The 27,162-nt window shown below is 40.7% G+C and overlaps 1 protein-coding gene across 1 annotated transcript in view; it reads left to right on the top strand.

Annotated features, from left to right (window-relative positions):
• The first annotated feature begins 335 nt into the window (after positions 1–335).
• grid2ipb (glutamate receptor, ionotropic, delta 2 (Grid2) interacting protein, b) overlaps positions 336–27,162 on the top strand; it is a 44,466-nt gene continuing 17,639 nt past the window's right edge. The window contains exons 1-8 of the mRNA XM_063003158.1: positions 336–427; positions 1,063–1,348; positions 4,343–4,675; positions 5,476–5,630; positions 13,109–13,375; positions 18,221–18,306; positions 22,044–22,113; positions 25,157–25,450. Coding sequence (XP_062859228.1) covers positions 336–427; positions 1,063–1,348; positions 4,343–4,675; positions 5,476–5,630; positions 13,109–13,375; positions 18,221–18,306; positions 22,044–22,113; positions 25,157–25,450 — 1,583 coding nt within the window. The remainder of the gene's footprint in view (positions 428–1,062; positions 1,349–4,342; positions 4,676–5,475; positions 5,631–13,108; positions 13,376–18,220; positions 18,307–22,043; positions 22,114–25,156; positions 25,451–27,162) is intronic.

Genomic DNA, 27,162 nt, shown 5'->3' with positions numbered 1-27,162 from the left:
TCACCCTTTTTTGGAGAGAGAATTATTAAGGATCTGTGCTACACTGTCCCAGATTCACTGTGTTAGCTCTGCAGGCGAGACTTGCTGCACTTGCCAGAGATGCAGAGTCAACTCGACGGAGGGCAGGACGCTGGCACAACATGCCCGGTCACTTTTTTACGTCTTTATGTTGTGCGGGATGATAGAGGTCACCGGGAGGTCCTGCTCATGATGGCTTATTTTTGAATGGAGGCTCTGTTAAACATTATTGGTTTATGTCACGTTGGTGGGAGAAGTAAAGTGGATTTTTCTTTTATGATTATAATCTTTCACACTTGTTGAATTTTGGGGGGAAAATGAAGAAATTCCTGCAGAATAAGAAAGGGAGGTCCTCCTTACGGCAGAACCAGAAGTCTGGCCCTCGCTATTCAACTAAAGATTTCTGTGAGTTTTGATTAAAGGTTTGACTTGTTAAAAAGAATTAAGAGTATAGAATTTAATTTCCCCTTGGCTTATGCTTAATTGTTAGACATGCATGGAATAGTGACATATATGAGCATTTAAATTTACTTTTGTACCCTCTGTTTGGGCACAACTGGGCATTTTTGTGATGCCTCAATTACACATCAAAGTCTTTTATTATAAAATTAATATTTCTGATGCTAATACATGTAACATTAATTGTCTGTTTCTTATTTAAATGTTAAAACAGGCTTGATCAGGCTCGAGTTTAAGATGCACTGTATATGATAAAACTGTGCTGTATACAGGCTATTCTAAATACAGGTGCTTTACTTTTCTTCAGCTGTGTGTTCCTAATGAGGTCAATGACGGTAGAAGGTTTGAGGAGTCAGCTGAGATTTGCTGGATGAGAGCATAAATTTGGTCCCACTTTTGGTCTCTCTTGGTCCCAAAGCATTTTCTGAACCCTATAGGTGGATATTATCATTGTAACCACAGTCTGGTCTTTTAGCATGGCTGTTTTATAAATTATTTATATTTGTTAGGTTTCAGTAGTTAAGGTTTCAGTAGGTTTATCAAATGGCACCAAAACAAGCATTTAAGTGTTCATGAAAAAGAAAGACAAGCTTCCCTCCTTCCTTTCTCTGTTACAGTTCTCAGCATGCCAACATCTAACCAGGGCTGGCCAGAGGAGTTTGGCTTCCAGCTCGGTGGCACTGGGCCCAGCTATATCCTTACAGTGGAGGAGGGTAGCAGTGCTCACTTGTCTGGCCTGCAGCCTGGAGACCAGGTGCTGGAGATTGAAGGACAGGATGTGTCCAGTCTGGGAGCTCAGGCTGTCACCGCCTTGGCACAGGCACAAAAGAACATCCCACCCAGCATTGGCGTAGTCTGCAGAATTCAACAGGTCTGAGGGCTTTTGAAAAGGCGTCTCATATGTACAGTACACCATGCACCAATTGTTTTCTCTTCCTGTTCCTCCTGTCTTACAGTAGCGCTTGTCTTGACTACACACAATTTGTTTCATACATATACAGTGTATCACAAAAGTGAGTACACCCCTCACATTTCTGCAAATATTTTATTATATCTTTTCATGGGACAACACTATAGAAATGAAACTTGGATATAACTTAGAGTAGTCAGTGTACAACTTGTATAGCAGTGTAGATTTACTGTCTTCTGAAAATAACTCAACACACAGCCATTAATGTCTAAATGGCTGGCAACATAAGTGAGTACACCCCACAGTGAACATGTCCAAATTGTGCCCAAAGTGTCAATATTTTGTGTGACCACCATTATTATCCAGCGCTGCCTTAACCCTCCTGGGCATGGAATTTACCAGAGCTGCACAGGTTGCTACTGGAATCCTCTTCCACTCCTCCATGATGACATCACAGAGCTGGTGGATGTTAGACACCTTGAACTCCTCCACCTTCCACTTGAGGATGCGCCACAGGTGCTCAATTGGGTTTAGTCCATCACCTTTACCTTCAGCTTCCTCAGCAAGGCAGTTGTCATCTTGGAGGTTGTGTTTGGGGTCGTTATCCTGTTGGAAAACTGCCATGAGGCCCAGTTTTCATAGGGAGGGGATCATGCTCTGTTTCAGAATGTCACAGTACATGTTGGAATTCATGTTTCCCTCAATGAACTGCAGCTCCCCAGTGCCAGCAACACTCATGCAGCCCAAGACCATGATGCTACCACCACCATGCTTGACTGTAGGCAAGATACAGTTGTCTTGGTACTTCTCACCAGGGCGCCGCCACACATGCTGGACACCATCTGAGCCAAACAAGTTTATCTTGGTCTCGTCAGACCACAGGGCATTCCAGTAATCCATGTTCTTGGACTGCTTGTCTTCAGCAAACTGTTTGCGGGCTTTCTTGTGCGTCAGCTTCCTTCTGGGATGACGACCATGCAGACCGAGTTGATGCAGTGTGCGGCGTATGGTCTGAGCACTGACAGGCTGACCTCCCACGTCTTCAACCTCTGCAGCAATGCTGGCAGCACTCATGTGTCTATTTTTTAAAGCCAACCTCTGGATATGACGCCGAACACGTGGACTCAACTTCTTTGGTCGACCCTGGCGAAGCCTGTTCCGAGTGGAACCTGTCCTGGAAAACCGCTGTATGACCTTGGCCACCATGCTGTAGCTCAGTTTCAGGGTGTTAGCAATCTTCTTATAGCCCAGGCCATCTTTGTGGAGAGCAACAATTCTATTTCTCACATCCTCAGAGAGTTCTTTGCCATGAGGTGCCATGTTGAATATCCAGTGGCCAGTATGAGAGAATTGTACCCAAAACACCAAATTTAACAGCCCTGCTCCCCATTTACACCTGGGACCTTGACACATGACACCAGGGAGGGACAACGACACATTTGGGCACAATTTGGACATGTTCACTGTGGGGGGTACTCACTTATGTTGCCAGCTATTTAGACATTAATGGCTGTGTGTTGAGTTATTTTCAGAAGACAGTAAATCTACACTGCTATACAAGCTGTACACTGACTACTCTAAGTTATATCCAAGTTTCATGTCTATAGTGTTGTCCCATGAAAAGATATAATGAAATATTTGCAGAAATGTGAGGGGTGTACTCACTTTTGTGATACACTGTATATAGTATATTGGTGAGATTTTTGCATTTGTGTTGGTTATAGAGTAGATTGATTTGCACCTTTACTCTCAAAAAACAGAAGTGTGTTTGCGCAGATATTTCACTATATGACTAAGCTAATACAACCACTCCAGTAGTAGCTCTTTGAGCTTTTGACAAGCAACAAACCCTCACAGTTTGACCAGGATACTGGTAATCTGAACCTAGTTTGCTGTAAATGTTTTAAATATGACATTTTTATCATGTAAATTGAGTTAGATGGCACTGTGGCAAAGTGGTTGGCACTGTCTTTTCACAGTAAGAAGGCCCGGGGGCCAATTCTCCGGCCAGATGGGCAGGGTCATTTCCGTGTGGAGTGCATGTTTTCCTTGTGTACGCATGGTTTTCCTAAGGTTGCTCCATTTTCCACCCACAAATCCAAATACATGCAGTCTGGCCAACTGGAGCTACTAAAACTACCCTAAAAGCCACAAACTACTAACAGTTTGTGAATGTGTGTGTGTGTGTGTGTGTGTGTGTTAGCTCTATGTTAGACTGTCAACCTCTCTGGGGTGTTTCCTACCTTTTGCCCAAAAAATCAGACCCACTGTTACCATGACCCAGACAAAGCGGTGGTAAATACAGAGGAACCTCGATTTAACTGACCTCCATTAAACGAATTTCCTATTTAACGGACAAAATCTGGAAAACTAAATGTCCGGTCCGATTGTTTAAAATTTCTACGAGAAGCGTACTCAGACCAGTAGTTCAGTAATCGTCTACTAGCCAGCGCACGTCTCTCTGTTTACATGAGTTATAGGCTTTGTTTTAGTAGGAGGCTCACTTTGTTCTCGCCTTTTTCTCTGTGTTTTATGCTTAATTTTTGCACGTTCTAGTGCTTCGTTATGCACCAGCACTGCTCCAGTAGCCACCAGCAGTGCTTCAGACTCCGAACAATAGATACTCTGAGCTGTCAAGTTTGCTTGGAAGCTCAGTAGCAAACTATACTAGGCTAACTGTTCTTGCCACTGCATGTGTGGGAGCTTGGAGCTTGGGGGGATAAGGATACATAGCAAGCGGAAATTGGCCACAAATAAATCCTATTCATTTCCACTTCTTTACTGGTACAAACACCACACATTTTATTTTTTTGCATCTGACCATGTGATTTATTAACCTATCCACAGTATCTACATAGTTTGTTTTTTTCTGAAACACTGTTTTAAGTAACTCAATGTGATAGATACATTAATAAATTCTTTTTAACTGACTTTATTTGAATGTATTGATTGCAGATGGACATCACCCCAGGACCTGATGGTCGTTTTGGCTTTACTATTGTGGGTGACTGCCCCCTTTTGGTGGACGACTGTTCTCCCTGTTCCCCTGCCGGACGCAGTGGTCTGAGGGCTGGGGACTATGTTATGGAAGTGAATGGGATCCCTGTGAAGCACCATGAGATGGCTGCTGCCCTCATAAAGTCATCACAGGGTCGCACACTGAGGCTCGGAGTGCTCTGCATGGGCAGTCGTCATAAGCGCAGCAGCAGTTTGGATGAATGGCAGAAATGCAACGAAGGAGGAATGCGGCTGGACCGCAAGCACAAGGCCCTGGAGTTCAACAAAAGGGTGAGGTCATGTTATAAAGGGATGATATGATTGCAGTGGCTGCACTGAGGGGCAATGAACAGAAAGATCAAGTAGAAGAGAGTGAAACTGTTTAGTTTATAGTAAAACTGTGGTCAGGATGTCTGTTGAAAGTTTTTAGGGTGTGAGAGGTAAGCAAAGTTACTTAGAGGAAACACAGATATGGGGGTTCACAGTGAGGGTATATCAAAATTTGTTCATTAAGGTCGCCCAGGTCTTAATTATTAAAGGATTTGTAATTTAAACAAAGGATTGCACTGTGGCACAGCAGGTAATTTTGGAGCTGCACCTTACCAAGGTCCTGGGTTTGATCCTGAGCTCTTTGAGGAGTTTGGCTTATGATTTTGGGGTATCCGTTAGGGCAGTTGTAGCCTAGTGGTTAAGGTACTGGACTAGTAATCAAAAGGTCGCTGGTTCAGGCCTCACCACTGCCAGGTTGCCACTGTTGGGCCCTTGAGCAAGGCCCTTAACCCCCAATTGCTTAGACTGTATACTGTCTCAATACTGTAAGTCACTTTGGATAAAAGCATCTGCTAAATGCCGAAAATGTAAATGTATCTGGTTTTTTAAAATAAATGACTTGGTAAATTGGCCTCTCTTATGTGTAAGTAAATGTGAATTTGGGCTGTTGCATTATCCAGGGTCTATTCCTGCCTCCGAAGAATTGTTCGTATGGGCTTCGTTTTCAACCTTAACCAGCATAAAGCAGTTACATATACGTTATGATTCAAGGCCATGGCAGTCCGCTGTTGATATATATTTATTGATAAATTATGTTTTAGATTGAGGAGGTTTTGGGGAATGAACCTGAGGTAAAAGACAAGCTGTTTGCCGTGTTGAAGCAGTTTGCTGCGGAGAGAAATGTGGACTGGCTGGCTTCTGTTCTTCCTGACATCTTGACCACTGAGGAGCAGCATCAGCTCATTTCTAGTATCAGGTAGGCACTCGGTCATTGTTCAGCATCTTTACCGTGTGCTAGTTTTTGACCTTCATTACAGTGTTTCTCTTGCGCCTCAGTGAAAAAAACAACAGCTTGTTATATTAACATTTCTTTCAACACATAAAAATGAATCTATTTCATTTTTCACTTGTATAAACAATGTGGCATGGATTCAACTGTTTGGATGTAGTCATGAGCCATGGGTGTAAAAGAACTGATACCATGATGCCGCGCAGGTGGCGCAGCGATAAAGTACGCTAGCTCACCAGAGTTGGGGTTTTGGATACATCGTATCGAACCTCAGCTCTGCCTTTCGACTAGGCTGGGCGGCAGTATGAACAGCAATTGGCTGTTGTTCTTAGGGGTAAGAAAGTCGGATCATAGGTCCTCATAACTGGTGCAACTGCGGCCCCTGCTGGCTGACTGATGGCGCCTGCACAGGGCTGACGGGGTGTGGCCCGCCGTGCACAGTGCCTGTCAAGTATATGAACTTGACTCGTGAAGGTGAAAAATGCTGTACTGACTGTGCGTGGGGGGGCGGGTGGAATAGTTTTTTAAATGCTCCTCATGCTATGGGCACTAGAGTGATCGTCTCATTTTCACTGCCAGTAGTTATTATAATGCTCTGTAATATGCTGTGGGTAAATGTTAAATCTCTTTCTTTTATTTTGTGTTTATAATTTGGTCATAACTTGCTAGAGTGTCAGTAGTGCACAGTCTAACCTTTGTGTTTAGCATGGTAAAGTCTAGTGGTTAGACTTGATCTGCTACTGTGGTGCTCAGGGATAATCCACTGGCATTGCTAAGTTAGCATGCTTATTAGTGACATTTCCCTCTGAGTCCATTCATGCTACAAGACCAAATAGTGATGAGATAGTGCATGTGATTTACTGTAGCTGATCCAGTGCTGACACAGCATCACGCCCTGGGCCTGGCACAATCTGTCTGCTTGGCAAATACAGAAAAAGGAACTGGCTCTTTACAGTTTCCTGAATTTAGCTTGTAGAGTTTTGCTCACATGGGGCTGTGATGCTGTAAAATATTTCTTGGCACCGCATGTTGACTATGTCAAATTTTCGTTCCTCCCTAGCTGAGATACCTAGCGGCACTAAGTCTGTAATATTTTCTCTTGAATGCGGATCTAAGCAAGTGATCAGCAGTTCAAAGACATCTGTCAGCTTGTGGGTTAATCTCAGAGTTTTGTCTTAATGCTAAGTAAATAGCATTAAGGAATAAATCCGCAACATTACAGCAGTGCTAGTGGCTTAGTTAGGACAGCAGTCTGTTATGCTAGCCCACCAAATCTGAATCTCAGTGGTGAGATTATCTGTCTATCTGGTCCTGGATTCTGTATAGTTGCTTTAAGACAATGTCTGTTGTAAAAAGTGCTATACAAATACATTTGACTTGACTATAAGATTATCTGACCATAAATGCAGTTAGCTGTCTTGTTAAAAAGTAGCTGTTCAGTAACATAGTTGCATGGTTATTGGTGCATTTGTCAAATATACACATTGCCATGGTGCCACCAATTACTTGAAATTACTTTGCCGACCCCACCCAACAAACTTTTAACCCAGTGCAGGTATCTGTCTGGCCCTTGCTGCCATCCTCCTCTTTTTTGCAAACCAAAATATGGTCACCCTACATATTCTGCATGTTCCTGCATGAGTTTCTATCAGGTACTCCAGTTTCACTGTATCTTATAAAAATAATGCAAAGTTTAATAGACCATTTTAAAATGAGCCATGCAATAAATTGGCTCTTTGCTCAGGCTGTATCCAGACGACTAAGCCCCGATCAAAATTTCATTTTTGGTTATGGATATGGATGCTCAGGGGATGCAGTGTGTCTAATGTGCTAGCCCAGTACTGCTGAGATCTCTGTTTACCCAGTGGTTTTGAGCTTTCTTATCTGGGCTGCAATAATGGCCAAAAGAAAGACTTGGGAACATAATACATGATATTTATATACAGTTATAATAGGATTATAGTATAAAGGTATAAGTCACACTTCTATGTGTTATGGGCTGCAGCTTGAAAATCAGTACAATAGGTTAATTAGAATAATGAGAACTAATTGAAAAAGTTCAATTGAAGATTGGTTTAATTACATATTGGCTGTTACATCATGTGATGGTAAGGTTGATTCATTGTACATACATTAAAACTTTATGTATTTCACCTACTAAACAATATCTGGGTCAGCCTTTGAGTCTAATACAGTTTGTGATGGCCTACTGGGACTCTACCCAGCTCTCAATACTAACACACTCTTTAAATTGTTATATAAAGTAGTATTTGATTTGGTTCTCATGCTGAATGCTGTTACACAATTTCAGTAACGTTACTGGGGTTAGAACATAGTTTTTTTGTTTGTAATAGAGAATAAAAGGGGTTGCCTCTTATTTACGGGACAAATTTGTTATGGAATATACACCGATCAACAATAACATTAAAACCACCTCCTTGTTTCCACACTCACTGTCCATTTTATCAGCTCCATTTACCATATAGAAGCACTTTGTAGTTCTAAAATTACTGACTGTAGTCCATCTGTTTCTCTACATACCTTTTTAGCCGCCTTTCATGCTGTTCTTCAATGGTCAGGACCACTACAGAGCAGGTATTATTTAGATGGTGGATGATTCCCAGCACTGCAGTGACAATGACATGGTGGTGGTGTGTTAGTGTGTGTTGTGCTGGTATGAGTGGATCAGACACAGCAGCGCTGCTGGAGTTTTTAAATACTGTGTCCGCTCACTGTCCACTCTATTAGACACTCCTACCTAGTTGGTCCACCTTGTAGATGTAAAGTCAGAGATGATCACTCATCTGTTGCTGCTTTTTATATATGTGCTGGATATAGTTTTGGTTGGTGGACTATTCTCAGTCCAACAGTGACAATGAGGTGTTTAAAAACTCCATCAGTATTGCTGTGTCTGATCCACTCATGCCAGCACAACACACACTAACACACCACCACCATGTCAGTGTCACTGCAGTGCTGAGAATAATCCACCACCCAAATAATACCTGCTCTGTAGTGGTCCTGGGGAGTCCTGACCATTGAAGAACAGGGTGAAAGCAGGCTAAAAAAGTATGTAGATAAATAGATGGACTACAGTCAGTAATTGTAGAACCACAAAGTGCTTCTATGTGGTAAGTGGAGCTGATAAAATGGACAGTGAGTGTAGAAACAACGAGGTGGTTTTAACGTTATGCTGATCAATTTACTTTAGTTACAACATAATAAAAGAACGAAATGAACGAGTACAGAAGCTTATGACTTCCACAAGATGGTGCTCATACCATTATAGATGTTTGGCAGCAGACCTTGTGTGTTAAAGCCTTTTTTTTTGCTAGAAAAACATGATAAAATCTGACTCATCACAGCACTATATTCAAGTTATTGCTCAGGGCTTCAGGTTTTGTGTTATTTATAAAGAGTTCTGCATGCTTTCATACTGGTGTTTTCACAAAAGGTTTCTTCAAGGACACTCCTGCCATGAATTACAGCTTGAAATTGTAAAGCTCATGGCTGATAGTTTTTGACACGACTGTAGAGGTACTTATTCACTTCTCTGGTTATTTTTGTGATTGTAAAGAATGTATTAACCATCCTATAATGCACTAAATCTAATCATCTTCAGACCGCTGTTCCTCTTTACTAATGAAATTGATTTCATGACTGATTCACCTGCAGTTTGTGCATCTGATTGGACTCTTAGGAACTCTGTAGTTGCTTATATTGCTTTGAACTCTCATACATGTCGTTCACATGGCTCAGTGGTCTAATACGCTGGCGCAACAATGATGAAATTTGAGCTCTTAAGTTCAAATCCCATCTCTGCTACCAACCAGCAGAGTGCCCACACAGACGATTGGCTGTGTCTCAGTTGCTGCTGCAATTTCACCTTCTGCTGGCTGTTCAGGGCAAGTCTCCAACAGGGGAAGAAATGCTCAGTGTCTGCATGTGTGATGGAAGGGGCGTGTGATAGTCTGCGCTCTCCTTGCTCAGGGTTGAGGTCTGCAGCGGGGAATTGACTGCTACTAAAAAACTAGAAAAAGAGGGGGTGTAAAAATAGAAGTTCTTCTATAGCTGATTCTTGTTGTTTGCAAGCAAATAGAACTCACCTCTGATCGCACTGTAATTTCATTTTTATCTGCTTTTGATGTATATTATGTATATTTACCTGTTATTAGTCATTTTACTTGATTTACTTGACATAAATGTATTTATTTATTTATTTTCACTAACTGCGTCATCCTGGTCAGGGTTGTGGTGGGACCGGTGCCACTCAGACAGACTGATCACAATGCAGGAACACTGTCCACAAAAGGGGACAATCCATGGCAGTGAAACACAGATTTACTCACTCATTCACACCTAGGGACAATGTAGTGCAGTCAGTATACCTTCTGTATGTTTTCTGAGGCTGGGAAATTGAGGTAGCAGAGGAAACGTGGTGACAAGAGAAAACATGCAACAACCAGAGGCGAGGATCAAAACCAGGGCTTTAGGAATCATGTTGCTATGCGACACCAACTCTGCACAGCCACACAAAATTAAATAATAATTCTTCTTTTTAACAAAAGAATCTAATACACACTAATCTTATAATACAATCTTATGATAAGAATTATATTATTAAGTTATTGTTATATTACTTTTGTCTGTGAGACATAACGCCTAGTGAATATAGTGTTCTTTAAATAGATAAAATAAATAGAGATAGAAATGCAGCATTGCTCAAGTCTTTTTAAGTCTTTATATGTTCCCGACTTTTAAGTTAGTATGATTTTTTTTATCAAATCTTGTCAGTAATGCCAGCCCACTTTTATTTAAATCACTCACTCATCTCTGCATGTGTAATGTGCACCTGGAGGCAGCTTGGGACTGACGGAGCATATTTGCATTTTGCCTGGAAACGTCTGAGCATAATAATAATATCTCTCAGTAAAAATGCACATCCCTTCAAGTGTAATTCAATTTTAACTATTGTTACGTCTCAAGCACTTAGAACAGACGTATGGTTGGAGCACAGATTGTGTTAGTGCTGTTTATACTTTATTTAACATGTACATTACTGTTCTTGGTGCTTATGTGGTGCAGCAATCTGTAGCCCAGCACTGAGATCCGGGTTAGAATCTTAGTGGTGCTATCAGCCGACCAGGCACCTACATAGACATGATAGGCTATGTCTGGGTTGGCCGAAGCCCTGTGTTGGATAGGCGTCTTGTCCAGGGTACTCCCGCAATGTGCCATGTTTTTCCTGGTGGAACCAGACCTGCCTCAACCACAACAAGGATAAAGCAGTTAATGAAAATAAATGCAAAATAAGTAGGTTTTACGGCGGGATATTCCCCTAGCACACCAGCACTGAGATTCTGAACACCATGGTTTGAATCTTGGTCCTGCTACCTGTCAGCTGGGTGCCATCTAGCTGGCACAATTGGCAATGCCTGCAGCAGACAGAAATTGACCACTGTGTCTGCTGTGTTGGAAAATGACCGGACTAAGTGGGTGGGGTCTTCAAACGCTGTGCAAGGACCCTGGTTAGAAGATTGAGGTGCCTGTGCAGAAGTGGAGGAGCCTCATGTGCATATCCACCAAAGCACAGGTGAATAAGAAGGGGTCTGCAAGGACCCACGTTGACGGGGCGTGAGCAGGCAAATATACCCTCCTCGAATGCAATCGGGATCCCCAGCAGCGGAAGACAAATTGACTATGAGGAGTTCTCGAATTTTGTCATTTTAATATGTATTTTCTATTTGCATGTTTCTGCAGCTGCTAAAAACTCTTTAAAGCATAGATGATGTTAATGTAGTGCACAATGTCACATATGGGTCTGGCCCCCCAGGGCACCAATACTGAAACACACCCTGGACTGGGGCCACTCAATCACAGAGCAACACACACTCACACATTCAGTCACTTACACACACCTAAAAGAAACTTAATGTGACCAATCCACCATTCAACTCAGCAGGTGAACAGGTGTATGAAGTGTCTGTTAAGTATACACTGATCAGCCATAACATTAAAACCACCTCCTTGTTTCTACACTTACTGTCCATTTTATCAGCTCCACTTACCATATAGAAGCACTTTGTAGTTCTACAATTACTGACTGTAGTCCATCTATTTCTCTACATACTTTTTAGCCTACTTTCACCCTGTTCTTCAATGGTCAGAACCCTCACAGGACCACCACAGAGTAGGTATTATTTAGGTGGTGGATCATTCTCAGCACTGCAGTGACACTGACATGGTGGTGGTGTGTTAGTGTGTGTTGTGCTGGTATGAGTGGATCAGACACAGCAGCGCTGCTGGAGGTTTTAAATACTGTGTCCACTCACTGTCCACTCCATTAGACACTTCTACCTAGTTGGTCCACCTTGTAGATGTAAAGTTTGTAGATGTAAAGTCAGAGACGATCGCTCATCTATTGCTGCTGTTTGAGTTGGTCATCTTCTAGACCTTCATCAGTGGTCACAGGACGCTGCCCACGGGGCGATGTTGGCTGGATATATTTTTGGTTGGTGGACTATTCTCAGTCCAGCAGTGACAGTAAGGTGTTTAAAAACTCCATCAGCATTGCTGTGTCTTATCCACTTATACCAGCACAACACACACTAACACACCACCACCATGTCAGTGTCACTGCAGTGCTGAAAATGATCCACCACCCAAATAATACCTGCTCTGTGGTGGTCCTGTGGGGCTCCTGACCATTGAAGAATAGCATGAAAGGAGTCTAACAAAGCATGCAGAGAAACAGATGGACTACAGTCAGTAATTGTAGAACTAAAAAGTGCTTCAATATGGTAAGTGGAGCTGATAAAATGGACAGTGAGTGTAGAAACAAGGAGGTGGTTTTAATGTAATGGCTGATCGGTGTATGCTGTCCTTCAATGGACTGACCCCCTGTCAAAACACAGCAATGTAGCTAGTAGAGGGGGCTCTGGTGATCTAGGTTTGATTCTCAACTCCATTTACTGTGACAAGTTCTGCATGTTTGCATGAGAGTGCGAGTGTGAAAGAGAGAGAGGAGAGAAAGAGAGAGGAGAGAGAGAGATGGTGAGAGATACTCCCACACCTTTGCAAATGCTGTACACTGGTAACTGTTCTGAGAGCTTCTGCAGTGTCAACATGAAACAAGACTTAATCAGAAATTCTTTTTAAAGGCTGAGTAATAATCTGCAGTACAAAAAAACCTTGTACTGCTGAATTCTGCTAAATGCTTGATAAATTTTTAAACAGGACATCATTTCCAGCTGCTTCATCCTGATCAAAGGGAAAATAATCTTTGCTCTCCTCACATATCTGCTCGAGCTTTCTGAGGAGCACGGCTGAAGCTTTTAGATGGAAAGTCTGGCAGGTTAACTGGCTCCAGAAGTTAAACTTCATGGCTCCTCACAGCTGATTTCCACCATCTCTTTCTGCTGCTCTCCTGTCACCATGTTTGCTAGGATCTTCATCCCTAAGAAGCACCGGCAGCGCTTCGATGAAACCGTCTCCCAGAGTCTCCTCAACCGAGTGTGTCGCAGTAAGAGTGTGAGCGAGCCCGGTCAGAGCAGACGACTGCGTCGCAGCCGCAGCCAGGAGCACCACGAACGACCACACATCTCCAAAAGGGCCAGCTCCGTCCCCAGGGAACCTGCAGAGGACCATGAGAAAACACACAAGAGGAGTACGGCTGGCATCCCTAGCGTTCCTCCCACCGGACCAAACCAAAGGTATGGACATTAAATAAGATGTTGGAATATGAACACTTATGCATGAAGGGTGTCTGTGCTAATGATGCTGTTTTACAAAACTCTTATAGAGTACATTGGAACTCAGGTACACTACATAACTTTCCTTTTTTCTAGCCTAAAAAAATCACATTTTAATAAAGTATAAAAATAATTATTTATCATTATTTTATAATAAATTATGATAATACTACAACTAATTAATTTTATTATTATTGTAATTTATTATTATTATTATTATTACTGTAAAGATCAAAACTCAAAAATATATTTAGTACTCTTTGAAAAAGAACCCAGTATAATCTTTTATAAATATTATTTTACCAAAACCAAATTGATATCCATGTACAGGTAATATATGACTCTATAGGGTGGCGCAGCAGCAGGTAGTGTTATTACACAGTAAATAGCTCTAGTACGCCATGTTCAGTCCCTGCCTGCAAATGTTGAGTTTAGTTTGTTCATTCATTTTATGCTTGGGCTAATTCTGGGTATTTCAGTTTACTAACCCAACCTAAATACATACCGTAGATACCCTATGTAAAAAGCATTAGTCCTCTAAAGTACTAATGCCTTGACCAGGGTGTATTCCCAGATTTTACCAAGTGCTTGTACCAAGACATGCACCAGAATCAATAATTAATATATAATAATTAATATAATTAATATATATTATACACCATATGGTCAAATGTATGTGGACACCTGACTATTAGCTTACCCTCCTCTAAAGTACTAATGCCTTGACCAGGGTGTATTCCCAGATTTTACCAAGTGTTTGTACCAAGACATGCACCAGAATCAATAATTAATATATAATAATTAATATAATTAATATACTGTATATTATACACTGTATGGTCAAATGTATTTGGACACCTGACTATTAGCTTATTGGAGACATCCCATTAGAAAACAATGGGCATTAATACAGAGCCCCCACCATCCTTTCTATAACAGCCTACACTCTTCTGCAAAGTCTTTCTACATGGTTTGGTGGTGTGTCTGTGGAAATTTGTGAAAAGAGCACTTGTAAGGTCTGTTCTTAAATTCCCTGCTATTTATTTACCAAAGTTATAGGAGAAGACTAAGTGCTATTTTATTGGCAAACACAGGTTGTATAAAGTATTATATGCAGGGCTGCCAGTAATTATGGCACATGTGATTTTGTTAATATATATATATTGTAACTATGCTAAAGGTTAATTTCTTAAACCCTTTTACTTTTTACCTGGGGTGCCAATCATTGTGAAGGGGACTGTATATGGACCTTACATAGATACCAGTCATTTTAACAATTGAACAGGGGTTCATATTAAAGCCATGTTGCGTCGTACATGGAGGTGGACGTGTACAGATTTTGACCCACTGGTGTAAAATTATGAACAATGCGAGGCTCTCCTTTCATAAAAACAAACATCTGTGTTGCCATATTACAGTCCATGAAATGTTGGATTTGCGTCATGAGTAGGAGGGTGTGCGTGGGGGCGTGTGGGAGAAGCATCGGTGGCATATGCTTATATCAGGACTTCACACTTACTCCTCAAAAAGGTAGAACGAAGCTCACAGTGTATTATCATAATTAAATGAATATTGATGCGACTGTATGGTCTGCTGACACAAAAACACTTCTGTGTCGCAAAACGTTTGATGTGCTCCTACACCTTTTTTCTCTATCTGTTCCCAATGTGGCCATCTTCAAATCCCTCCCACTAGCACCACCCCCTACGCTGGCCAAGGAGAGCTGTGACTATGCTGGCTGAGGAGAAAAATCTACGAGTTGTCTCAGAAAAATCATATTTATTGACACATACAAGCAATTTTGATTCTATAAATTGAAGCAATTTTGAGTTTAAATGACAATCATCTGGTTGATGAATGTCCATGTGCACCATTATTCAACCTCCAGCCTCAGTAACATTCTTCTGCCTTGTTAACCTCTAACAAGCAATTAATGTAAGTGCTAACAAGCTTCTGACACCTCTCTTGTGGAATTATTACCCATCATTCTTATACAAAAGCTTCTAGCTCATTGACGTTTGTTGGCTATTGTGCTGGAAACTGCTTTCTTTAAATCCCACCAAAGATTTTCTATGGGATTTAAATCTGGATACTGAAAGAGCCACTCCAGGAGCTTTCAGGACTGATTCCTTAACCCAGCTTTGGTTGAGCTTGGGATCATGGTCTTGTTGGAAAGTCCAATTATCACTAAGGTTTAATTTCACCTCAGAAGGTACCTGTGATGCCAGTTACACGACCCCTTCCTCCAGCAGAAAGACACACACACATCACTACTGATCCACCTCTATTCTTGACCATAGGATAATATTCTTTTGGTCATAAGCCTCACCTTTTTCGAACCAGACCCGTTGATCCCTATGTCATAACAGTTGATGTTTGAATTCATTACTCCATAGAACTGTGTCTCAGAACTCTGCAAGCCAATTAAAATTTCTTCTGGTGTATTCCAGTTGACCGTTCCTATGCAGTTCTGTCCATCCATCTTTACACAGTTGCCACTGACACATTTGTTCCAGCCTTCATCAGATCAGTATGTCTTTTGCAGTAACACTAAGGGTTTCTTCATTGTCCTCATGAGCTTGCTAAGATCTCTGGATGAAATTTTAAGATTTCTCCTACAGGTTTGCTGCTGTTCCATAGGGAACTTCCACACAATACTCCCAATGATGTCTCTAGAAATGTTCAAGGTCTAGGAAATCTCATACCTATTGCCTGTCTTGCGCAATGAAGCAAATTAAGGTTTATTATTAAGTTCCCAATGGTTTAGTCATGTTGTAACCCAACTTTAGGTCATACGGACTAGCAGTAGGTTTTAAGAGCAGCAATATTATGTAAGGGTTGAACAATTGTGACATGGCTGTATTAACAAAATATTCTTTATTTTGCTTAATAAAAAGCCATTGCACAAATATGTAAAAGACACTGATGCACTATTTAGAATACTTGGATAAATGATAAACATTTTAATCAGATCAGATATGATTCAGTAGTATTTTCTGGATTACCTATTTCAAGTCTCACTTTGCTTACTGGTTGTAATAAATATACTATACTAATTCCTTGTTTTAATATGATTTAAGGACTTTGCCTTATATAATTGGTTGGGTAACCCAGAAAATGCACTGCTGTTTCTCGTCCTTGTTTATTTAAAATCTTTTCGAGGAGTTGCCACAGCAACCCAGCAGCATGCTCTGTGATGTTGAAATGTCAAATGTTCTTTGTGAAAAGGAGACAAACCTTCACACTCTTGTGTTGAGATGTTAAATGTTTCCAGTGAGAAGCAGAAGCAGAATCTGATAAATAAATAAATAAATAAATAAATCTCAATGTGGTCATATTGTATTCATTCATTCATTGTCTGTTTTACCACTGCTTTATCCTGTCAGGGTCATGGTGGGTCTGATTCACTGGGCAAAGGTAGAAGCAGGGCAAGCATACAGACACAGACACACACACACTTACACTTAGAGCAGTTTTAGTAGCTCTAATTAACTTGACTGCATGTCTTTGGACTTGTGGGAGGAAACTGGAGCACCCAAAGAAAACCCACAAAGACACAGATTGAACATGCAAACTCCACCCAGCTTCCCCTGGCCACCCAGCCGGGGAATCAAACCCACCACAGTGCCACCCTGATATTGTATTGCTGTCTTCTATTAAACTGTAGTGTAAACAGAGGCCAAATTAAGAATCTGGGACAGATCTGGGATGCCTTCTAAAGAGGGCTGGATGTAAACATATTAGCAGCAGCGTGGTATCATTTGATTTATATGCGATTTATCATAGCAAGCACCTGTTTTTATCCTGTCTACACTGTATATGTCATCCTGTGATGCTTATCAATGCCTGCTGATGCTGCAGAACCCATTACACCATCATATTTCATATTAGGGCAGTTGTAGCCTAGCGGTTAAGGTACTGGACTAGTAAGCAGAGAGTCGCTGGTTCAAACCCCACCACTGTCCGGTTACAATTGTTGGGCCCTTGAGCAAGGCCCTCAACCCTCAATTGCTTAGACTGTAAGTCGCTTTGGATAAAAGCGTCTGCTAAATGCCAAAAATGTAAATGTAATGTAAATATTTCCAGCTAAAATAGATTTTGCTCATGTAGCCCCACCAGATTTGCCCAATGCACCCTACACTTGGCATCCTAAATTTAAAAGGGTCAGGGTTGTGTTACCTGCAACATGTGCTTGTGTAGCATCAGTGTAGACAACACTTCAACTAAAGAACCAGCTTTTTGTTGTTGAAACATTCTCAGAACACAGTTACCTAACAAGCTTTAATAAACTATTCATGAGACCCATTGGCAAAACATCTTTTAACATGGGTTTCCTCCAGAAACTCAGGTTTTTTTCCATTTCCTAAAAGCTTGTCTTCCTAAAAGACAGACTGGCTGCTTTAAATGATCCCTTGGTGTGAACAAGTAATTAAATGGGTGATGAACTGTTTCCAGGTGGTGGCAGATCAATTTTTTTTCTTCATTTTATTTTCGTCAACCACTTTATCCCCGTCAGGGTTGCAGCTGGTCCGGTTTCACTGTGAATCACTGGGCGCAAAGCAGGAATACCCTGGATAGGGCGCTAATTCATCACAGGGCTTCAACACCCCCACCCCTCCACATACATAAACACACCGCCCCCACAGGCTTAGTCAAGCTTGTCTTTATAGACATGCGACCAGCTGATTTCTAGCATAATAGACTTTTGCCCAACCAGAGCACCCAGATGTGCCATTGGCATTATATAACTTAACACACATTATCTTAAAAATGGTGTTTTTCTTACTGGTGGTTTTCTCTTTCTAGAACAATCCGTGTATTCAGAGGGAAGAAGACCTTTGGATTCACTCTGAGAGGTCATGCGCCCGTCTGGATCGACTCTGTCATCCCAGGTAGGCTGTGCGCTGCGTTACATCTGTAGATGACAAGAGTGCTTTTTAATGAGCTCAGACTTTAGAGGTTTTGTTAAAAAAAGAACAGCTAGTATTAGTCACAATCATTTAGCGCTGCACTTAGGAGGTTTACAGTACTCTGAGTAGTTCTACAACTGCTGTGATTGTGATCTTCATTGACCAGCATCTGCTGTAATTAACAAACCCTAGAAAAATATGAAGCATTAATGAAGTGGATGCAGTGGTTCATTGTGTTACTAAAGCCAGTGCTGGGTAGAGCCTGCAGAGTGTATAAGTGTCTGTGTGATTGTGTGTGGGAGCTGTATGTGTGAGTGTCTGCATGACGATATTCGCCCACTTAGGGCCTGGGCAGAGCCTAGTTAGCACTGAGTCAGCAGAGCCATGTGGGGCCCCTTATGGAAATATTGTAGGCGTCCAATATCGTGATGAAGAAATCGATTACTGAATCTCTTGTACTCAGAACAGAGTGTCTTTTTGTGTCAGTTTTGTGTCAGTTTTGTGAAAAATCTCAGCAACACATTCATGTTAACATTATTTAATTCATTTACTCATTGTCTGTTTTAAGAACAGTAATATAATGCTATATTTGAAGTATTACCTTATGTATGCTGCTTAGGTAGCGCAGTGGTAAAACTGCTAGCACATCAGAGCTGACATTTCAAACTCGTCGGTTCGAAACTCAGCTCTGCCATCCGGCTGGGCTGGGCGGGTATATGAACAACGATTGGCTTGTTGGCTTGCCGGATAGGGACCTCATAACTGATGCAGTTACGACCTCTGCTGGCTGATTGATGGTGTCTGCACAGAGTTGAGGGATAATGCAAACAGGGTGTGGCTCTCTGTACACAAAGCTGTTCCGCATATGAACTTGCCTCGTGCAGGTGAAAGTATTACCTTATGTATTTACTGGTTTTTTTTTTTTCCTAAAAGATGATCATTTCAAATATGCCACTTAAAATATAGTTGGGACAGCAGCATGTTTATCACTTACATGTTTAACACCCAAACTCTCTGATTACACTCTGTCAAGATGGTGTTTAGCGATAACTATTTGTGACAGTATTCCTAAGGCTGTGTGGTTATATTCATCACAGAATCATTTCGGTCTTTAATGCAGTGCTGTCTGAGGATCAAATGTCACAGGTTTTTAGTTATAGTTTTTGGCTTTGGCCTTTGGGACGTTTACATACATATGATGGCCTATGCCTATGGTGCTTGGGTGGCTGTTGCTGCATTGTGCCCAATAATTCAGGGTAAAACCAGCAACCCAGACAGAGATAACATGGAATGAAGGGAAATGAAGAACGAATTAAACACAATCATAACTTAGTATGTGTTTATCCCTCCTAACAGACACTTATTATTACAACTTCTGAGGTTTATGATTTCCAATAATGGTATTTAATGCTGTGGAGAAGAAAAAAAATGTACTGTTGTGATTTTATACATTTGTTAGCATTTATTATTGGCAGCTGTAAATGGCTTTTACAGTTTACATAGTGTATTATCATATGATCAATTGTGGAGTCAAACTCTCTGCCAAAATGTAGTCAGCTGTTTTTTTGGCAGCTTCATCATGTGAGAGTAAAGTATCAGACTTCCAAGAACAAACATGCAACTCAGTATCAATAACAACAGCATATATTTTTATTAGTTAGTCAATAAGGGCCTTTGTGGCCAAAAATGTGAGATACTCTTTTTATAGTAGTGTAGTCTTTACCTCACACAAATGCATTAATATGCATTTACACCAAAATCTTACAATTGATCCTGTTGATTTTATTACTCTTATAGCAGATGAAAGACAACAATTGGTTCAGTTTATAATGTACAAAACATCTGTGGGGTGAGACCTTTTATAGTAGATCTTTTTAGAGTAGCAGCAGTATTTTGTAGTCAGTAGGAACACTAACTGGCAACCAATCAGGTGTGATAAAGGGTTATTTGTTTATACACCATAACTTTATACACCATACGGCTAAAAGTATGTGGACACCCCTCATAATGTTTAAATGTAGTTGTTTCTGCCACTTCTATTGATAACATATGCTTTTAACCTAGTGCCAACAGTTTGGGGAATTCCCCTTTCTCTTTCAGCATGATTATGCACCAGAGCACAAATCAAGGTCTATAAAGACCTTACATATAGAGTGCTGGTCTCAACCCAACTGAACACTTTCAGGATTAATTAAGCTTGGATTGTGAGCCAGGCCTTCTATTCCAACATGAGTTCTTGACCTCACTGACTATCTTTACTGAATGGGTACAGTTTCTCACAGACACACTCCAAAGTCTTGTAAAAGGCTTCACAGAAGAGTGGATTATATCAAAGCTACAAAGGAAAGGGGGAGCAAATCAGTATAAATGCACATGGTTTAGGATTGGGATGTTCAACAAGCTTGCGGTCAGGTGTTCTAGTACTTTTTTACAGATAGTGTAGTTCTAGTTCTAGTTTTTTGGAAACATTAAAAACATCAAATAAGGCATTACGGTAACTGAGCCTAAATGTAGATCATCAGAATATTTATTTTGGCAGCTCTTCTGTTTTATCAGCACTCCTGTCTTATTAGAATGAAGTAGGAAATGGTTACTCAGCGTCCAGTGTTTTCCTGTACACATTCCTCCAGCTTATTATAATGGTGTTCAGTCTAGCATGTAATTAAAAACAACATACACGTTTTTGTAAGTGAGTTGAAAATGCTAGGGTAATGTTTTTGCATCTTTAACATTCCACGTTCAACATGTTTCAGCACTTTTGCTTTGATAAACAGGTAATCACATCAATCATTTATGGTAAATTAGAGACTATAGTTATTAGAACTGCATCAATAAGCATTCATGTAATGTGTGTGTGCTCAGTGATGGACTGATGACCTGTCTGGGTCCTGCCTTTACCCAATGAATCAGACTCACTGCGACCCTGTCCCTTAAAAATGTACAGTGGTACCTTGAAACTCAACATCAGTTGGTTCTGGGAGTGGCGTTAAGTTTAAAAGACGTTAAGTTTCAAGGTTTTTTTTTTTTCCATAAGGATGTTTGGGAAACCTGTTAATGTGTTTCATGGTCCCGTGGACTTGCATATATTTTAGGCTAATGTAAAATAATAACCCTAACCCTATACTGAAAATAACACAAATATAAAAATACTGAAATAAAAAGTTGATTCTTACAATTTCTCAGAACCCCGAGCTGCAACACAAGTTTAAAAGTGAAACAGTGAAGAAAATCCAGATAAACACAGATACATGTGGACACTTCGTGAATCTGACGGTTATTACACACAAATGCAGATTCGTCTCATATGCACACTTTAATGATGTATTACCGCACCGCTCAAGCCGAGTGCTGAACAAAGCGACTGTTCATTGTTAATTTGAAATAAAATAAATACATATTTAAAAAACAAACTGAAAACGTTGAGTTTAAGGGAAACGTTAAGTTTAGGGGGTACAAATTTCTTGACGAAGGGCTTTGAGTTTCAAAGATTTTGAATTTAGGGGACAATGAGTTACACGGTACCACTGTAATTTTTTTTTATATTTACAAAACACAATTAAGTTGTTTAGTGAAGACATTGGAAATCTTGTCAGTTAAATCAAAGTTCTAAATGTTTGTTTTTAGCCTAACTTTTTCTAAATGGGTTTTGTAAATAAATGTTGGTAATTCCAATTAAATTAATGTTAAAAATGGATAATTTATTAATTTTTATACTTCAGACAGCCCTGCAGAGGAGTGTGGTCTTAAACCAGGAGATCGTGTTCTCTTTCTAAATGGACTGGATATGAGGTGAGCTTTTTTCCTCTTTTGCAATTGTGACATTAAATTTGATTTAAAATGCACTCAGGTTTATGTGACATTTGTAAGATACTTCTGTATTAAAATAATATGGTTTAGTTATTGTGAACTACTGATTTTTGTGTAATTAAATGGTGTGTGATTTAGCTCGTGTCAGTGATTAAAATGTAATGGATTAAGCGCCTGGGTGGCGCAGCGGGATATTCCGCTAGCACAACAGCACCGAATTTCTGAACTCCTTAGTTCGAGGCTCTGTGTTGCCACCGGTCGGCTGGGTGCCAGCTGGCGGACATAATTGGCAGTGCCTGCCGCAGATACTAATTGGCCACCGTATCTGCAGGGTGGGGGCCGGACTATGTTTAGGTGAGTGGGTCTTAAGGACCCTAATTGGCAGAAGAGGCACCTGTGCAGAATGCAGGGGCGAGAAGAGGAGGGCTGTACATGTGTCGGAAGAGGCGTGTACAGTGGCGTGCTCTTCTCGAATGCAATCTGGTATCTCTCAGCAGCAGAAGACAAAATTGAGTGCGCTAAATCGGGAGGAAAATGGGGAGAAAATGCATAAAAAATAATAATAATAATGAGCAACTATGGTTTAATTATTGTGAACTACTGATTTTTGTGTGATTTAGCTCGTGTCAATAATAAAAATATAAGAGATGGGGACTATCTTTAATAGACTATTCATTTACTGAACATTTGCAGCAAAAACATTAATTGAACATTGTGGGGGGTGAGGGGGGGTGTTTAAGGGGCGGCAAGTGGGCGATGTTCCTGCCATTCTAAAACATCCCTGCCATAACTGATGGGAGCACGGATAGCTGCTAGCTGACCAATCCTAACATTACACATTACGCTATTGATTGGAATTTGTTTAATTATATTTTTACATCATTATATTGGAGGGGCATTTTGAACATATCCCATTGTATATTGTGCTTATGGCCTTAGTGTATATAAGATCTATGTAACATGGTTTATGTAACTCCATGTTTAACATGATAGGTTTTGTTTCTGAGCATGTAATAATAATAATAATTAGAATGTTTTCTACATGAATATAGCAATTTTCTGATTACATTACCAATATTTTTCATAACTGCAACAAGGCTTTAATTTAGGCTACTATTATCGCACTTATGAAATACACCGATCAGCCATAACATTAAAACCAGCTCCTTGTTTCTACACTCACTGTCCATTTTATCAGCTCCACTTACTATATAGAAGCACTTTGTAGTTCTACAATTACTGACTGTAGTCCATCTCTTTCTCTACATATTTTTTAAACCTGCTTTCACTCTGTTCTTCAATGGTCAGGACCCCCACAGGACCACCACAGAGCAGGTATTATTTAGGTGGTGGATCATTCTCAGCACTGCAGTGACACTGACATGGTGGTGGTGTGTTAGTGTGTGTTGTGCTGATATGAGTTTATCAGACACAGCAGCGCTGCTGGAGTTTTTAAATACCGTGTCCACTCACTGTCCACTCTATTAGATACTCCTACCTAGTTGGTCCACCTTGTAGATGTAAAGTCAGAGACGATCGCTCATCTATTGTTGCTGTTTGAGTTGGTCATCTTCTAGACCAGGGGTCGGCAACCTTTTTTGTACTCTGTGCCGATTAAAAAAAATTAACTGAAGATGAAGTACCAAGTGTGCCATGGAATACATCATATAACACAAACTGTTTCTATGTATGTCACATAAACCAACTATTTAGTTAATTAAACTTACATGTCAGTGTGATCCTTGTCACTGACTCTCTGCAAAGATGATCCATCTGTGGTGTACATGAGGTGAACTTTTACCATGGCTTACATTTCTAAAGAACACTCGTCTGTTTCTTGTACCTTGAAATTGCTCGTTTGATTGATTCCATTTTGTCAGCATCATCAGCATCATCAGCTCTGGTGCTTTGTCTCAAAATGGCAGCGCACACTTGAGGTGCGACAAACGATGCTTTCACAGCACATAGCACACACAGGCCGGTCTTTTTGTTGAATAAATACATACAAATCTGTCCAGTCTTGTTGAATTGAACGAACATCCACTTTTGCGCGATTAGCAGCCATGCTATACCACGTTTTGCACGAAACTGAAAGCTGACTCACTCCTGACACCTTGATTAACCTTAACTGGCATAAATTGCTCAACCTTAACTGGCCATAGGTGGAGGCGGTTAAGGTGGAGTAATTTATTGTTGTTAAGGTTAATCAAGGGAGTGAGCATATGGCATAGGGTGTAAGGACGGATCCAACTAATAAGGCGCAGCCCTGAGCATGAAATAAAAAAATTTTTTACCATTACCAATCAGCGTGCCGGGCAAACATGCTTCAAGTGCCAGCTTTGGCACGCGTGCCATAGGTTGCTGACCCCTGTTCTAGACCTTCATCAGTGGTCACAGGACGCTGCCTACGGGGCGCTGTTGGCTGGATATATTTTTGGTTGGTGGACTATTCTCAGTCCAGGAGTGACAGTGAGGTGTTTAAAAACTCCATCAGCGCTGCTGTGTCTGATCCACGCATACCAGCACAACACACATTAACACACCACCACCATGTCAGTGTCACTGCAGTGCTGAGAATAATCCACCACATAAATAATACCTGCTCTGTAGTGGTCCTGTGGGGGTCCTGACCATTGAAGAACAGGGTGAAAGCAGACTATAAAGGTATGTAGAGAAACAGATGGACTACAGTTAGTAATTGTAGAATTACAAAGTGCTTCTATATGGTAAGTGGAGCTGATAAAATTGACAGTGAGTGTAGAAACAAGGAGGTGGTTTTAATGTTAGGGCTGATTGGTGTATATATTTACATCAGTGTATATATTTACAAAAATTTATTCAGCTGCTTTATTTCATGCAACAATAATGAGGACAGACTCGAAGAACTGAGTAAAACAATAAGATATTCCATATAAATAAAACATAATAAAAAATTTTACATGCACTAACGCTAACACCCTCTTTTAAAAATTCATTAGCCATAGTTTAAAAGAGCAGCACTAAGCTGATTGTACTGTTTGTTTAGGAGCTGCTCCCACGACAAGGTGGTTTCCATGCTGCAGGGCAGTGGCGCCAACCCCACTCTGGTGGTGGAGGAGGGTCCAGTGCTGTATTCTTCTTCAGACTCAGAACCTGAGGAGACTCCATCCGTCCCCTGCTCTCGCTCACCTGCCCTCAGTTCTCTGCAGTGGGTAGCAGAGATCTTGCCTCCCAGCATCCGGGTGCATGGACGCACCTTCAGCCAGCAGCTCGAGCATTTACTCACAGTGCAGGAGAGATACACCATCTGTAAAGCTCTGGAGACCTTCTTCCAGCACAGGTTACAGCCATCCTGGCACTCTGATAGCTATTGTCATTCAAAATCAAATAGATTTAATGTTTAATGATTCTGATACTTATATAATGATAACTATACGATGATTCTGGTATAATTTCCTAAAGGGAATTAATTGAACTTAAATTTAATTTTCTGCTATTATGAACATACTGTAATACACATTTCGTATTTATTAATAATCAGAATTACTTCATTTGACAGTATTTGCTGGACCTGCTATGTTGCACAAGTGATATAAAGAGTAGTTTAAAGAAGTTAATTTTGGGGAAATTACTTCTTGAGTAATTTCAAAAAGGATCTGACCGTTCAATTTATGCTCCACAATCTCAATATAAAAAAATTGAGATTTGGCCGCTCAGGTGGCGCAACGGTAAAAAAAACACACGCTGGAACCAGAGCTGGGATCTCGGATACATCGTATCGAACCTTAGCTTTGCCTGCCGGCTAGGCTGAGCGGCCACATGAACACTGATTGGCCTGTTGTTCAGATATGGGTGGGGTTAAGCCGGATAGGATCTCTCTCTCATAACTGATGCAATTACGACCTCTGCTGGCTGATTGATAGCACCTGCACAGAGATGAGAAAAGAGTGTTGTCAGGGTGTGTCTCTCCGTACACAGTGCTGAGCTGCACTCGTCAAAGTGTAGGTGACAAAATGCATACGGCTGCTGGCCACGTGTCGGAGGGGACGTGGGTTAGCTTCATTCTCCTCAATCAGACATATTTCGTTGCCAATAAAATATTTAAAATGTCATTTTAATCAAGTCTCAAATACTGAAATCCCATTTGTTTCTACAACTGACCACTGCAAACCATTTACAGTGGTACCTTGACACTCAATGTCACTTGGTTCTGGGACTAGTGTTTAAAAGCTGTTGAGTTTCAAGGTATTTTTTCCCATAAGGATGTATGGGAAACCTGTTAATGTGTTCCATGGTCCCGTGGAATATATATATATATATATATATATATATATAGCATATATTTAAGGCTTATGTAAAATAATGGGGTTGTTTTTGACACATACACTAAAAATAACACAAATATAATATAAAAACACTAAATAAAAAGTTGATTCTTACAATTTCTCAGAACCTCGGGCTATAACACAAGTTTAAAAGTGAAACAATGAGAAAAATTCAGATAAACACAGATACATGTGGACACTTTCAGAGTGAATCTGATAGTTATTCCACACAAATGCAGATTCGTCTAATATGCACACTGATGACATTTTACCGCACCGCTCAAGCCGAGCGCTGAACAAACCGACTGTTCGTTGTTAATTTGAAATAAAATAAATATTTTTTTAAAAACAAACTGAACACATTGAGTTTAAGGGAAACGTTGAGTTTAAAGGTACAAGGTACCACTGTATTTAGAAGCTGGCTTGTAATCTGGGCCATGGTTGTGGAATAGGATGTCCAACAAGCTCAAAGACAGGTGTCCAAATATCTTTGGCAAAATGGGATTTGTTTGTTTCGAGGCTTTGCATCCTGGCTTCTAAAAATGTGCTTATTTATTGTTTTTATTTTATAGGGTGCATTTAGAGCGCTAATTTTAGTATGTGAAGACAGCTAATTTCACAGTGTAAACATGCTTTCAGCTCAGTGTTCCCACAGCCTGGAACGTTCCTTCAGCCTCACAGTGACAAAGCTTATGTGCAAAATGTACAGAAATAGCTTCAGGCACAA

Source organism: Trichomycterus rosablanca, chromosome 10 (assembly GCF_030014385.1).
Source record: "Trichomycterus rosablanca isolate fTriRos1 chromosome 10, fTriRos1.hap1, whole genome shotgun sequence".
Lineage (NCBI taxonomy): Eukaryota > Metazoa > Chordata > Actinopteri > Siluriformes > Trichomycteridae > Trichomycterus > Trichomycterus rosablanca.
This window is presented reverse-complemented; position numbering and strand designations above follow the sequence as displayed.